Source organism: Lathamus discolor, chromosome 5 (assembly GCF_037157495.1).
Source record: "Lathamus discolor isolate bLatDis1 chromosome 5, bLatDis1.hap1, whole genome shotgun sequence".
In the NCBI taxonomy this organism is placed as follows: Eukaryota; Metazoa; Chordata; class Aves; order Psittaciformes; family Psittacidae; genus Lathamus; species Lathamus discolor.
In genome coordinates, this window is record NC_088888.1 from 58,286,235 (window position 1) to 58,300,332 (window position 14,098).

The following is a 14,098-nucleotide window of genomic DNA, read 5'->3' on the forward strand; positions in this document are numbered from 1 at the left end:
CCTCCTAGGAGTGTGAGATTTAGTTCTAAATATAGCCTCTGAAATAACACTCTGAATTTTACTACTGTATTTCTTCACATTTGCTCAAACTATCAACTGTCCTCCAAAAAAAAGTGAAATTAAGTCCTTCAGTATATGTGGGGAAGGTGGAGGTCTTGGAGTGAGGATTGTTTGTGGGCATTAGGAAAATGTGAATCCCTCTGCATGCTGTAGAGACACAATGTGTTAGAAATGGAGCAACATTCAGTTATTATCAGTCTTGGCATCATGGCTTCAAGGTGTGTCTGAAAAGAATCCTAAAAGCTAGAGTCAAAAGGGTAAAAGCCAGATGATGTGGAAAACTCTCAATTTTCCTGCATTTGTTTACTATATTGTCATCAGTTTCATAGGATGGAATTCAGTGACTTTTTCATATCTTCTTCTTGCTGCTGTTGCTTTCAGAAAGGTTTGTTAGTAACAGGATTGTCAAATTCCTTTGGCATGTGTCAAGTTTTTGGTTGCTATAGGAAAATTCTGAGAATCCCGGGTAGGTCTTACCCTCCCTTCCCCCCAGTTTATTTCTTCTTGAATTGGGAAAGTTTGAAATGCATACAGTATACCAGGGTAGCCAGTATTGCTCAGTGTAGAGATTAGTGGGAGGAAACAGGGAAGGTTTACTAAGTGACTTCAGGGTAGCTGGTGCAACATTTTGCCTCCTCTTCATTTGGGAAATAATGATGCTTACTTTTTGAAGTACAAAAAGTGATGACTTCTGTAGGATATAGAGCTATGCTCAAATCCAGTTTAAGGTTAATCTTCGTGACATGAACTGGCTTCCAGATGGTGACCTACATGTGGAGTATGCTGTTGATTGGTTATCGAAGACCTAAAGTGCCCAAGAAACCTTAATGGAAGGAGAGTGTCTTGTATAGTAAATGAAGGGTGACAATGAAGGGTAACAAAGCAAAGAACGTAAAAGCTAGAAAATAAGGAGATAGATCTACTTCTGCAATATTGTATTTTGCTCTTTTATTTCTCACTTTTTTGTGTGTCTTTTACTGGGGGGGTTATGTTTGTCTGGTTTTGGTTGGGTTTTTTTATTTGTTTTTTTGTTTGTGGGTTTTTTTTTCTTTTGTCTTGCTTTCTCCCAGGTCTTAGTAATTACGTAGGCAAAGACTTCTACGTCCTCAGCAGACCTATTCCAGTTGAATGTAAGGTACTGTTACAATACTATCGTTACCATTTGGGGATCAGTATCTGAAGGGAGGAGACCTTCCTGGTAAGCTAAATTATTCTTGAGGCAGCAACTGAATTTTCAGGATTCCTAGGGATGATTCCTGGCCCTTGGAAGGCATTACTGCTTGATGTAGGCATTCCCAAAGTTTATTAAGTAAATCGCTTGTGGTACATGAATTACTTCCAAGTGGTATGTAGCAGTAGCAGTGGCAGTGCTGCAGCAAGCTGGCTGTGTTTGGTGACCTGGCCTGACCTTTGCAGCAGAAGAAAGGAAATAGACAGAGACAGTCTTGCTATGAAGCAGTGGGAGAGTCATCAAGGAGTAACCTCCTGCCTCACTGGACCGGTGGCAGCCTCACTCTTGTGCCCACGTACAGCACCTGCTTCTGCCTATGAAAGGATTTCTTTTTCCATCTGAGTAAAAGCTCATACACATGCGCTGTTACTGTACTCAAGCCTGTGTGATACTTGGAAGGGCCACCATTTAAAGGGCTATCAAATGCTGGAACAGGCTGCCCAGGGAAGTGGTTGAATCACCACCCCTGGAGGTATTTAAAACACATGTAGATGTGGTGCTTGGGAACATAGTTTAGTGGTGGATTTGTCAATGTTAGGTTAACAGTTGGATTCAATTATCCTAAAGGTCTTTTCCAACCTAGATGATTCTACTCTGTGATTATGATTTTGGGCTGAGGCTCCCAAAGTGAGAATGTAGAGGTAAACTAGGAGGATGGTGACTGTGTAAGGCTCAACTGGGGGGAAATCCACAGAAGAAATGGGGTTGAAGTATGAGAATGGGTGAAAAAATGAAGATGATGGTATGTCCTCTTGTCCACACTTGCACATGGCCTGCCATAAAGCTGAAAGCTGCTGCTCCTGTTAGAGCTGGTCTTGGGCTATGAACCAAGATAGAGGTCTACTGCTTACTGTTGAGCAGAATGCATACCAGATGAATCTGAATATATCATTAAGCTAAAGACCATCTTAGTAAGAGCAGAGATTAAACTTTCACTAATGGATAATGGTCTCAAAAACATAGCCGGGAACTCCAGTCTCCTTGGAAGAGGATCATGGGATTTAACCTTCTAAAGTTACTTGACATTAAATTGTAGGCTCTGTTTCTGCCTTTACTTACAAATAAAATCTAAGTGGTTGATACAACTTTGTTGTTCACTGAGGTGTGTAACTGCATGGAATGACAGTGCTCTGTGGGAGCCCTCAGGTTTTGCTCTGGTCCCTCAAGTTGGAGAGTTCCTTGTGTGTGTCTCCTCACATGCACTGCATCTTCTTTTTCCTTCATGTTTTAGGTGAGGTGGTTCTGCTGCTGAAAGACATCTAGCTAGTCTGGGGGTGCTGCTGGTGGTGATGGCACCTGGAGTAAGTTAGAGTTGGGATAATATAAATAAGTTTCCTTTGGAGCCTGAGAAAGTATCTTTCTGTCTGTCTTGGTGCAGGGTGAAAATGCTTAGCATTTCCCCCTCTCTGAAGGACAGGGCTGGATTTCTGGTTGATGGGCCAAGTTACTCTCAATTTTGGGGACTTGTCCCTCACTGGGGATGAAGAAGTAATGCAAGCAAGAGGGAGTTCAAGATGTTGAAACAGATGATGTCTGTGGCCTGGGTATCTTGCAGATTCACAAAGGAAGGAGGACAGATAAATTTTAACAGACGTAGTATTTTGTTATTTTTTTTCTCTTGGCCATTATTTTTAATGAAGGTCCTAGGGGGATATTTGATTTCTGCATGTCTTCTCTGTTAAGTGCTTGTTGGAAAATGGAATTGGAAGCTGTAGATGGCCTTCATAAAAAGGCAAATGCAAGTTTAAGATTGAGACATTCAAGAAAAAGAAACAACCAACCACAAAGGAAAAAATTCCCTGTGGCAGTGTAAGTTTTCACTCATCCTTTCATTTCAGCAAAATGAAGTTGCCTGATTACATGGCTGCTGTTCTGGAATACTGCTTTATCCTCTTATCTGGGAGGGGAAAATAGAACCTGTTAATCTAAAAATTGGTCTACTTAGTTATATAACTGTTTCTTAAAAATAGCTCTAGATGGCTGAACAGAAAGATAGATGCTGCAGGTTACAAAGTTTCTCGTTCCCCAGTTTTTGCTCTTAAATAAAACATCCATATTTATACATAATTTAGTTTTTACTACTTTGTGGTGGCCAGCTGTATGCCATGCAGCACACATACACTCGTACAGCAGCTTATGAACATTCTGTAGCACACATATCAGATACTGAATATGTATGGCAGTAGTAATAACACCAAAGCTGAGTGATGAAGAACTGGTGTTTCTATCTTAACGTGTTCAGTTTTCTCATCTAAAGGGATTTTATGCAAGTTAGGTTAGTCTTTGTAGATTAATTTAGCAGATGGCCATTGCAAGCTTGGACCAATAGCAGTTATAAATGATTTGTTCGCAGCAAACGATATGCAGTAAAGATTTGCTCTTGGGCTTATCTGCTGTTTACTTTAGACTCTGATCAGATAGCGTCTGTGAAAACTTTCCTGTTTGAGTTTTATTTGCCTTGTCAGCTTTCAGTGACTCTGTGCTTCCACATTTCTCTTAACATGGGCGTCTGTAGTAGTTGAGTACAGTAAAGAAAATAGAATCTTGTAGCAGTTGACTCTGCTGTAATTATTTTTCTCTGCTAATTTTTTCCTGTAAAACATATTTCACCTGCTGCTTTTGAAAGCTGTCCCTTTTGCACAGGACTGAGGCCTGACTTCTCTGGAGTGGCAGCATCCCACCTCTATACAGTGCTTCTCTTCTTCACAGTCCCTTGTTAAATCATCTTCTGAATATGGGCTTTATATAAGTGAGCTAATTTGACCCAGAGCTGGCTCAAGAGTAGGAAGTTATTAAATTTGTTTGAAGATGTTTCTCTTCCGGAGTTACGGATTCCCAATCTGAGTATTATTAGCCTAAATATCACTGGGCAAATTGTCACTTCACAGAAGTACTAGTAGGCAGCACTGTTTTGTATTAAATCTTAAAATATCAGTTACGTTGAGATCCGTTAAGCAGGATGGCTGTACTGTAGTGTGTATGTGATATGTTGGGGACGTGGAGGTTTATTCTCTTTTTTTTTTCCTCATATTTTGATATAGTAAACTTGAAGTAGTATGAACAGGGATTTTAAAAAGGATGGTGAAGATTTCTAGACAGTCAAAATAAATAAATAAATAAAAGAAGCCAAGCAAACCCAAGCAGTTCTGTGGCTGCTGCTGCATTCTGAAGAGGCGTGCTTTTGCTTCCAGAAGTTGATGAGTCAGTCTCTTAAGGGCTTTTGTGCTAGGGCTGGCCTCTTGCCTGTCCATTCTGAGATTTCTCGGCTCATCTGATTACCTCTGCTGCATTAAGGCTATTTCAATTTGTAAGTAGGTAGGGGGGAACACATGTGTAGCATAAATACTGCTGTCATGCCATGTCATCATGGTCTTTATTTTTTCAGGAACTCCCAGGATAATTAGACCCTTCTGTTGTTGGAAGTAGCTTATTTTGGAGAAGGTTTCTGGGAGACAGTGATGTTTGCTTGGTAGAGTGAAGACTCATGGCCTGTTCAGCAAGTCGTACATTGGATTCTGGAATTCTGGCTTGTTGCTAGGGTCCATGGAGTTCATAGTTACAGAGCAGTTCAGAGAAGCATTCAGAAAAACTGACATCCTGTAACAAATGTAAGAACTTTTGTGCACTAAACTGCAGCCAAATTCAAGACCTTGAACTTGTATAATAGAGGGTTGACTTCCCTAGTTTGTCTTCTGCTTGGTTATTAAGAACAATTAATCATATTTTCCTGGATTGGAGTAATCTATGCCAATGTTGTGGGAGGGCAGAAAGAGAAGGTCAGCTGTTTTTAATACTGATGTTTTTCTTCTTGGCCAGGGCTTTCTAATTATACCCTGGGTAGAATATCAAACTTCAAAGTCCTTCACACAAGGAGGGTTCTCTGTTTTCAGTGGCATTAGATACACATGCATCCTGCAAACACATGTATCATATGCATTTTGATTCGTATTGGATAACTGTATTACCTGATTGCTCTGCTCTTGTTTGATAATCTCTTACTGGGAGCACTGAAGAATTGGTCACATATAGAAGTATATCTTGTAGACTTAGTTCTATTTTGCAGCTGAAGAAGTTATCCAAGGTTACAGTGAACCTTCTCCATCTTTTATGTGTTACGACTGACTGCTGGACAACAGATACAGATTTTGAGTATCTGAGTGGTGGTGTTACATATCTGGCTTGAGAAATGGATTCAGAGGTCTTCTTCTAGTTATGATAAAAACATAGTTGCTTCTAGTGCTTTTAAAAAGCATAACACAGGAAAAGTAAATGAGTAGGAGGTGTTCATTAACTTTATATTGGAAGGTTTCTTTCTTCTTTCCCTTAGTGTCTGCTGTGCTGTCTTCCTATTATTAGCTTTTATTAAGACCAAAATTTATTCTGTTACATTATTTTCTATGCCAGATATGCGGTAATGTAGTTCAGAAATGTAACACAACACAGTGAGAAAGCCGTTATTCTGTCTGCTGCTGTTAGGTGGTAGAGATCTTGTAGTGTTGTTTTATAGATACAATTTTTTCAGTTCTCATCTATGTGGTTTGGGAAGTATTGGATGAGATATTCAAGTGTCATAACTATTAGAAAAGTGCTCTAGGAAGCTTTGTGGTGGTGTGCCCCCCTTCCCCCCAAGTTATTGGGATAACTGGAAATCAAAATTTGACTTACAATCTTGATGCTATTCAAAGGAATGCCAGTAGTAACGAGCTGTGTCTTTTTGCTTCTCCTTGTCTACCGCTCTGTTCCACTCTTACGAGACCGCACCATGAGTACTGTGTTCAGCCTAGGGGCCCGCAACATAAGAGGGACGTGGACCTGCTCCGTTGAGTCTAGAGGAAGGCCATGAAGGCTTATGAAGACTGGCTGAGAGAGCTGGGGTTCAACCTGGAGAAGGCTCAGGGAAGACTTTGGAGCAGCTTCCAGTACCTAAAGGGGGCATGCAAGAAAGTTGGAGAGGGACTTTTTACAAGGGCATGTAGTGATAGGAGGAGGAGCAATGGCTTTAAACTGACAGAGGGTAGATTTAGATTAGACATTAGGAAGGACTTCTTTACTATGCGGGTGGTGAGACAGTGGCACAGGTTGCCCAGGGAAGCTGTGGGTACCTGATCCCTGGCAGTGTTCAAGGCCAGGTTGAACATGGCTTTGGGCAACCTGGTCTAGTAGGGGTTGGAACTGCCTGCCCACAGCAGGGGGGGGTTGGAACTAGATGAGCTTTAAGGTTATCCCTTCCAACTCTAACCATTCTACAATTCTTTTAAGTTTTCATTGATTAGAGCAGTCTTAAGCATTGAAAGAGTCTGGATTCACACAAGCTGTGTTTAAGAATGCTTGTAATCATCCAATAAACACTAGCTCAATCACTGTGATGCTGAGAAGAGAGCTCTTTTAGTTCCGAACTAGGCATTTGTTTACTGCTGGCTACATGGAAAGGAAAATCTGCTTCTTGGTTAAAGTATTCTTTGGTCAGATGGAGGTTATTTCTGTGACTATAGAAGTAATATCTTTCAGCTTCCAGGATACTTTCTGTATTCTTTCCTATTGTCAATGAAATTTTGGAATTTTATGCTTTTTATGCTGTGAGATGTTTCAGAGTGCAAGACTGGCTCTTTTTCCAGCTGAGACTGCAGTCAAGGCAGACTGAAGCAATATGCTCTGAGAAGAAGTGTGAATTTTCTCGTATGTTTCAGTGAGCGTTAATAGGAAGACTAATTAGGAAGACTTGAAGCCAAAATTGCTTCCATCAGCTGTAGTTGGATGTACGTGGCATTTCAAGTTCAAATCTGCTTGAAGAATTTGGAATCAGAAGTGAAGAAAAGTTTAAATCTAACTCAGGGCTTAAATTTAGAGTAGAATCAGGAAAAATAAAAGTCTAACAGAGTTATCATATGAATAACTCTGTACTCTAACAGAAATGGTGAAGGAGATCATATATTTGTAATTATTGTTGGTTTCAATTCTAGTTTCAAGACCACATATAAAAAATGGTACCTCACAGTTATTAGCAACATGATCCATCAGGCAAAAAGCTGGTAGTATTCTACTCTCCATTTCTTTTTCTCTGATGTGAGCATCATGTTTGTATTTTATGGCCATCATCAGCATCCTGTGAATACCTCTTAAATTGTGTTGGTCCATTTCAAGTGACTCTGACAGTTTGGGGAAGTCTTAGAGATGGCTGTGTGCTGTAGCTACTATGAAAGTAGGTGGCTAGGTAGGGGCAAGAGACAATGTGGTGTGAGCTTGTGCTTTGACATGGGAGTGTACATGGTGGAGCAGGGACTCAATATGAGGCAGGAAGGCTTCTGCAAGAATTTCTGCCTTCTTAGGAACCCTGGCTCCTTTGGAGCTGGAAGACAAGTATGTAATAGACAGGTATCAGCCAAGGAACTCTGTAATTTTTTGTGGTCTCTAATGCATTTTTTTTTTTCTTCTGTTATCTTGCAAGTGCAAGGAGTGAGAAAGTCTGGTCCCAAATAGGGAGAAATACTAAAGTTGAGGTAAAGGATCTTTATTTGGATATGTAGGAAAAGAAGTGCTGCCATTTTCAAAAGTGGTTGCGCCCTTGGAATCTCTCTTCTTTTTCCTACCTGCATTTTTTTTAATCAAAGCAATTTCATACTGTCTATCTGCCATGAACCTAATGAGCAATATGAGCTTGCTGAGGTGCAGCCACGTGACTCAGTGAGAGCTGATCCTCTAATGGGAGGATTAGGTGTTTATTTTTGGTTGTCCACAACCTGTGATGTTCAGCACATGTCACTTGGGTATATGAGAGCTCTCAGCCAGTCCTCAGTAACCTCTCTTACATCTGTCATCTTTGCTTTTCCATCCCCTCCTGAATATCACCTCAGAGATTTCTCTGTTCCTGATATTTAAGCTGGGGATACATTTCATAAATAATGCTACATATGGTTTCTGAGTGCTGTTGTATTTGGTCTGCAAATAACATGCAACTTAAATGGAACATGAAATTTTTGTCTTGTTTTTTAGTAAATCACCTGGGGGAAGTGTTGTGCTTTAAGCCCAGCTGACCACTAAGTGGCACCACATGGCAGCTCACTCGCTCCTGCCTCCCCCCAAGTGGGATGGAAGAGAGAGTTGGAATTGTAAGCGAGAAAACTAGTGGGTTAAGATAAGACCAGTTTAACAACTGGGGGTAGATGAAAGGAAAAAAAAAAAAAACAAAGAGAAATGAAACCCAAGAAAGATGAATTATGCAGATGATGACAGTTGCTCACCACCAGCTGATTAATGCCCAGCTAGTCCCCAAACAGTGCCCTTTCCACCAACCTTCGCCCAGCTTAATATGCTGAGCATGATGCCATATGGTACGGAATATCCCTTTGGTCAGTTGGGGTCAGCTATCCCCAGCTGTGTCCCCTCCCAACTCCTTGTGCACCCTCAGCTTCCTCGCTGGTGGGGTGGGATGACAGGCAGAAAAGGCCTTTATCTGTGTAAGCCCTGCTCAGCAGTAGCTAGAACATCCCTGTGTTATCAACACTGTTTCCAGCACAAATCCAAAGCATAGCCCCATACCAGCTACAGTGAAGGAAATTAACTCTGTTCCTGCCAAAGCCAGTACAGGAAGTATATTTTGAATTGGTGAGATTCAAAAAGAGATGAAGAGTTATGTCCGAGAAGCCATCATTAAGCTGGCTTGTTTCTAGCACTGCCATTTTGAAGTGCATTTAGTGATTTTTTTTTTATTGTTTTTGCCTTTAGGAAATGAGAAGTGATGTAAGAGCAATCAGTCCTGGGACTCATGAATTGTGATACCTCTACCATTTGTGATGTGCAAGCTACCTAATATTATGTGGGAAGCTGCTGTTGCCACTGCTTGCTACAGTTTTCTTTTTGTAATGATGGTGTCTGAGCAAAATAAATTTGAAAATCTCCCACTTAATGTTTCCATTTGCATAATCTTGAATGGTTTATAAGATCTTATTTTGTCAAGAAACCTGTTACCTTCTGTTTCTGCATTTCACCTTGAATTTGATGTTTTGCTCTCTGGGCACTGATGTTAATATGAGTTCTGTGTTGTACTTATGTGATAAATCTTTCTTTGCAGATCATTCAACTTCAAGTGGTACATCCTCATTTAAGCCCAGCCGATCACTGGTTTCTATTCCTACTGCCCATGTGATGCCGTCTAATGCCAGATCTTCATTTTCCAAACACAGGGAAACTTTCAAGTCTGATGGTTCGAAATGGAGTACAAGCTTTGTACGGTCAGGTGGAGGCAGAAATCAGGGTGCCCTGGACAATTCTCTTGACATGAAAGATGCAAAACCTGTGAGAAGATGGTCTTCCTTGTCTAAACTCAGCTCACCAAATACCTTCAGCCAAGATGGCAGTAGTCATTCAGTGGACTCCAGGGCTAGTACAGACAAATCTGTGTCACCACAATTAAGGACAAATGGGCCAAGTTGTTTGCATGATAGCATGGAGTTGCTAAAAATTGAGGACAAAGAAACAGGGAAAAAACGATCTTCTCTACTGGACTGCAAATACAAATTTGAAACATGCAGCAGAGATGATTTTTCAGATTCCTCAAGTAGGAGACATGCCTTAGACTTGACCTACAGTGCCTTACCTGAAAGCAAACCTATGGCAGCCAGCAGTGAAGCCTTTGGACAGAGATACGCAACTCTAGGACAACAGGCTGTGAGTGGGGCTCCCATACAGCCAGCAGTGAGGACTCAAATGTGGCTGAAAGAGCAGTTACGTGCAAATCCCCTGGAGTGCAGGACTGCGGAGGAGCCCTACGGCTTATCTGCATGGCACGTGCAGCAGCTTGAAGATTTTAGAACAGGAGGTGAACAGCCTGTGCAGGTAAGGCTAAAGCTTGGTGTTCGCTGCCACCATGTGGCATCCCGAAGGAATAACATCAGGCAGGTTTTAATGAACTAGGAAAGGGAGCAGGTCCTTTTAACCAGGTGATAATGTTTTAAACTTTGATTAGGGATGCTGCTCCTGTTTCTCAATATTACCTGAATATCAGCAGGGTTTTCTTTCGGCATTCACTTACGGTTTACTCTGTTCGTTGTGCTATATCTGCATGATACTGGCATCTCTTTTTGTGAAGCTGGACACAATAAGAGGTCCATCAAATAACATTTTCAGTAGCTCTCAAGAGAGTCTTTGGTCACAGTGTTGTAGGGAAGTGGGGGGGGGGGGGGGGAATGTAAATGTTCTTTTGATCTGAGTAGCTTTACAAAGATGCTGCATGTTTCATTCAGCAAAATAATAGGATCTCCTGCATGCTGCAAGGGTGAATATTCAGATTAAGTGCTAGGCATAGTGATACTGAATTCCATTTGATATTACTGCATGTTTTTAACTAATTAGAATCAACTAATGGCAGTCAATTAATGTGATTTCCTAAAAAAAAAAAAAAAAAATAATATGAAAGTCGTGTGTTATACTTGAAGTATTTTTGTGTAGAAAACATCAAACATGTGGTTTTGAGAGAAAGAACCCTTTCTAATACAACAATTCAGTCTTTGTTTCTAGGTCTTCCCTTAACAGCAAAAGATAGCTTATGAAGGAAGGCAGTATTTAAAATCTAAATGTTGAGGTGTAACTCTGTAGGTAAATTTGGCTTGCCAAAATCTTCCCGAGCAGAGTACAATAGCTAGGGTATTATGTGAGCAGAGATAATCTAGCTCTGTATGCAAATTACTTGTTTTCTCCAGCCGGAAGATATATGAAATAATTTACTAAGAGCTTTACTTAAATTTTGTTGTTTCTTTCACTGTATATTGAAGGAAAGATGGACAAGTGTAGAGGTTCTTCAGGTCTAATTTTGCTCTTAATGGTGATCCATATTTTTTTGATTTGTTTAATAAAAAAAAAATCCAACTAATATGGCCAAACTGACAGTAATCCTTAAAAATCTCTCTAAAGACCTGACATTGTTCCAGGGAGCCACTCATTCCAACCCCCTCATCTTTCTCTAAGCTTTTTGAAGATTCCGTGTTGAAACATTCCCCATGTAGAGGCAGAGGCTGATGGGGTCCTTTCAGAGCCAATGTGACAGAAGCTGGCTCAGTACCAAGGCTGGGTCAGGGGCACTGCCAGATGGGCTCTTGGCAACTCACAGCTACCAGTGGTGTCAGCGAGCACAGGAGGGTTTAGGAAGTGACTTAATTCCTTCATTTAGGTAAATGTCTCTTCATTATCTCATATAGACCTTTTGTTTGGGAGAGGTGTTCTAGGAGCTTATTTTTGGTTAAGTCACAGCAGCTCATAGCTTTTTTGATGTCTGGCAAGAACCTTTTCACTGTTGATTGTCACTAAATACAGTGTTTCCTTTTTGTATGAAGGCAAAGTTTCATGTTTGAAATGGATGAAACCCTGTTTATGTTACTGTGGTTATTTAAAAACTTTTGTGCATGCAGGCATTGATACTGAGTTGTGTTTTAAGGGCAGAGCCAACAGAGGGAGCACAAGCATTAGTTATCTTTTTGGCTGAACTCATAAAAAAGGTGCTTTTCAGGTTTGTAAGACTAAAGCATGAAGTTTTGCTGAAACACTACTTTTTTTTTCTTGCTCCTGTTATCTTTATATTTGTATTGGTAGTGATTATGTATGTAACAGGATCCATCTAGTCCTGGTTTAGAAAACTATTGGCTGTCTGTCAGCCCTAGGAAACAGGGGAAGTCCTTGAAGCTGTGGCTTTTGCTCTGCTTACCCTGACTTCCCACTTGAATGTGAGGGGGGCCCACAGGGAGTGTGACAGTAATTAAGGACACAAGGCGTGTGGAGGAGGCTCCAGGTGCATCATTCAGCTGTGGGTGTGATGTTTGTACCTTTGGAAATAGATTTCCAAATGGGATCTGGTCTATGGTTGTTCTGTAACATCATGGAGTTGTATATGAGAATTGTTTTCTCTAGCTAATGTGTACTATTTAATGTATGCCTTTTGAAGATAAACATTCTCCTATGTGTTTCCTAGGAACAGATTTTGCCAGTAAAATAATTTCCATGCACAATTTATATTTTTACCATACACTTAATCATTTATTCTCAATGTACTGCTGATCTTTCAGCAGGCATGACCATTGTAATACCTTATTTACTTTTTTTAACTCTCAGATAACACACAACAGTGGTTCCCATTTACTGAAGTGGGAGGCCGTACAAATCTAGATAAAAAGACTGCATTTTTGTATAAAGGCATTTCTCAAGCCCATATCCTCTTGTGTAGCTCACTATCTGAATGCAGCTAGGTAAGTACTGTGTGCTAGTTCTGAAGTTGGGTTTAAAAAGAAAGCATGCTTTTAAAATTGTGGGAGATAATACAGTAAGAAGGAAGGTTTCAGAAGGTCACAGATCGACTCACTAGCTCTGTACAATGTTGTAGGCATCATTCTTTTCCATTGTATGGGGCATCTGTATGATTTCTTCATGGTGTGCTAACTTGTGTCAGAATTTAGCAGAGTAAATAGATGGAAATCGCTTCAGTGCATCTTTTTCCTTTAAGGTATCTGGTTTACTGTTTTTTCCTTTCATGAGGAAAATGCTGCCTTGTTAATGTGTAGTGTGTGTGTGTGTATATATATATATATACACACACCATGTATATAAAAGTTACTGGAAAGCAAATTTTAATGCAGTGAGAGATACTACAACAATCTTAATTTCAAAACAGAAGCAAGTAAAATTGCATGCATACCTAAACACTGCGGAAAAAAGTTGTAAAACCTTAATAGAAAAGGTAAAATCTTCTTCAAATACTACTGTTGCTACAGAAAAGTCTATTCTGATATCAGCCGAAAGCTAGTTTTTCTTAGGATCCTGGCAGTTAACTAAAAATTGTTAATGTCAACATTTTCCTGTGTCACATGTTGATAAACCATACTTTTCAGCAAGATCAAACTTTTTAACATGAGCAGTTATCACCTTTGCTTAGTGGAGTGAACTCCTTCACTGTGAGCCACAATTAAGCTCTTTTGTTCTGTTCCCTTGGCTGTGAAGTTAGTAATCCAACAAGTGGGATTCTGTTTGTTCCATTGTGTATGTGGGCTAAGTCTGGAGTAAGCACTCGCAGATGATGGGAAACCAAACTTGGACCATGCTTGACTGCATAAAGAGACTTGGCACTGGTTAGCTGATAACTTTGCCAGTTTTATATGTCATATTAAGAAAATGCGTATTTCGGTTTAAGCGATGTATTTCGGCATTTGTTGACTTCATTGCTGGTTGAGAGAGGAGGCTGCTGGGGTTGTATATTGTTTTTCTTTCTGCATGCTAACAGCAGGGTTTCTTATATGCTTCCTTTGTATGTAATTTTGGGTCTGGAAATACATGATTGTTGGTGACAGTAGTAGTAAAAAGGAATGTATGACTTGGGTTTTGTCAGGGCTAACTCATTTATCTCATTTTAGCTATTAAACTGTCACTGGATTTCCCTAAGATAGGGAAACCTTCGACTATACATACAGACAAATAAGCTTTGTACAGTCCTGAGCAGAGTATCTGTGAATAGCCATTTTGCTGGGAAAATGTTTTTTATTCTTTAGATGAGAGTGGGCTTCATATCAGTTTGTGTGGTTTTGATATACTTTGGGCCATCTATATCAAGCATCGGCAGAAATCTTCCTAAGCGATAGATAACTCCGTAACTGTTAGGATGTATATCCCTTGTATATATTTTTTTTGAAGTAGAATATTTCAAGATTATGAGAGTATTTAATAAAGTGCTTGCAATGATGTAGCTATGCAAAGTTTTCTGCTTTAAATGCAAACAGGCAGGAACTGATACTGCTATGTCAATATTAAAAAATTACAGATATGTAGTTTGCA

At 40.1% G+C, this 14,098-nt stretch overlaps 1 protein-coding gene across 6 annotated transcripts in view; it reads left to right on the forward strand.

Annotated features, from left to right (window-relative positions):
• Positions 1–14,098, forward strand: part of CEP85L (centrosomal protein 85 like) — a 109,366-nt gene that overhangs the window by 33,501 nt on the left and 61,767 nt on the right. For 4 of the 6 annotated variants that reach the window (XM_065680997.1, XM_065680999.1, XM_065681002.1 and 1 more), the window contains exon 3: positions 9,360–10,123. In XM_065680997.1, the coding sequence (XP_065537069.1) occupies positions 9,360–10,123 (764 nt within the window). The remainder of the gene's footprint in view (positions 1–9,359; positions 10,124–14,098) is intronic. The other 2 variants (XM_065681000.1, XM_065681001.1) reach the window with 2 other exon arrangements.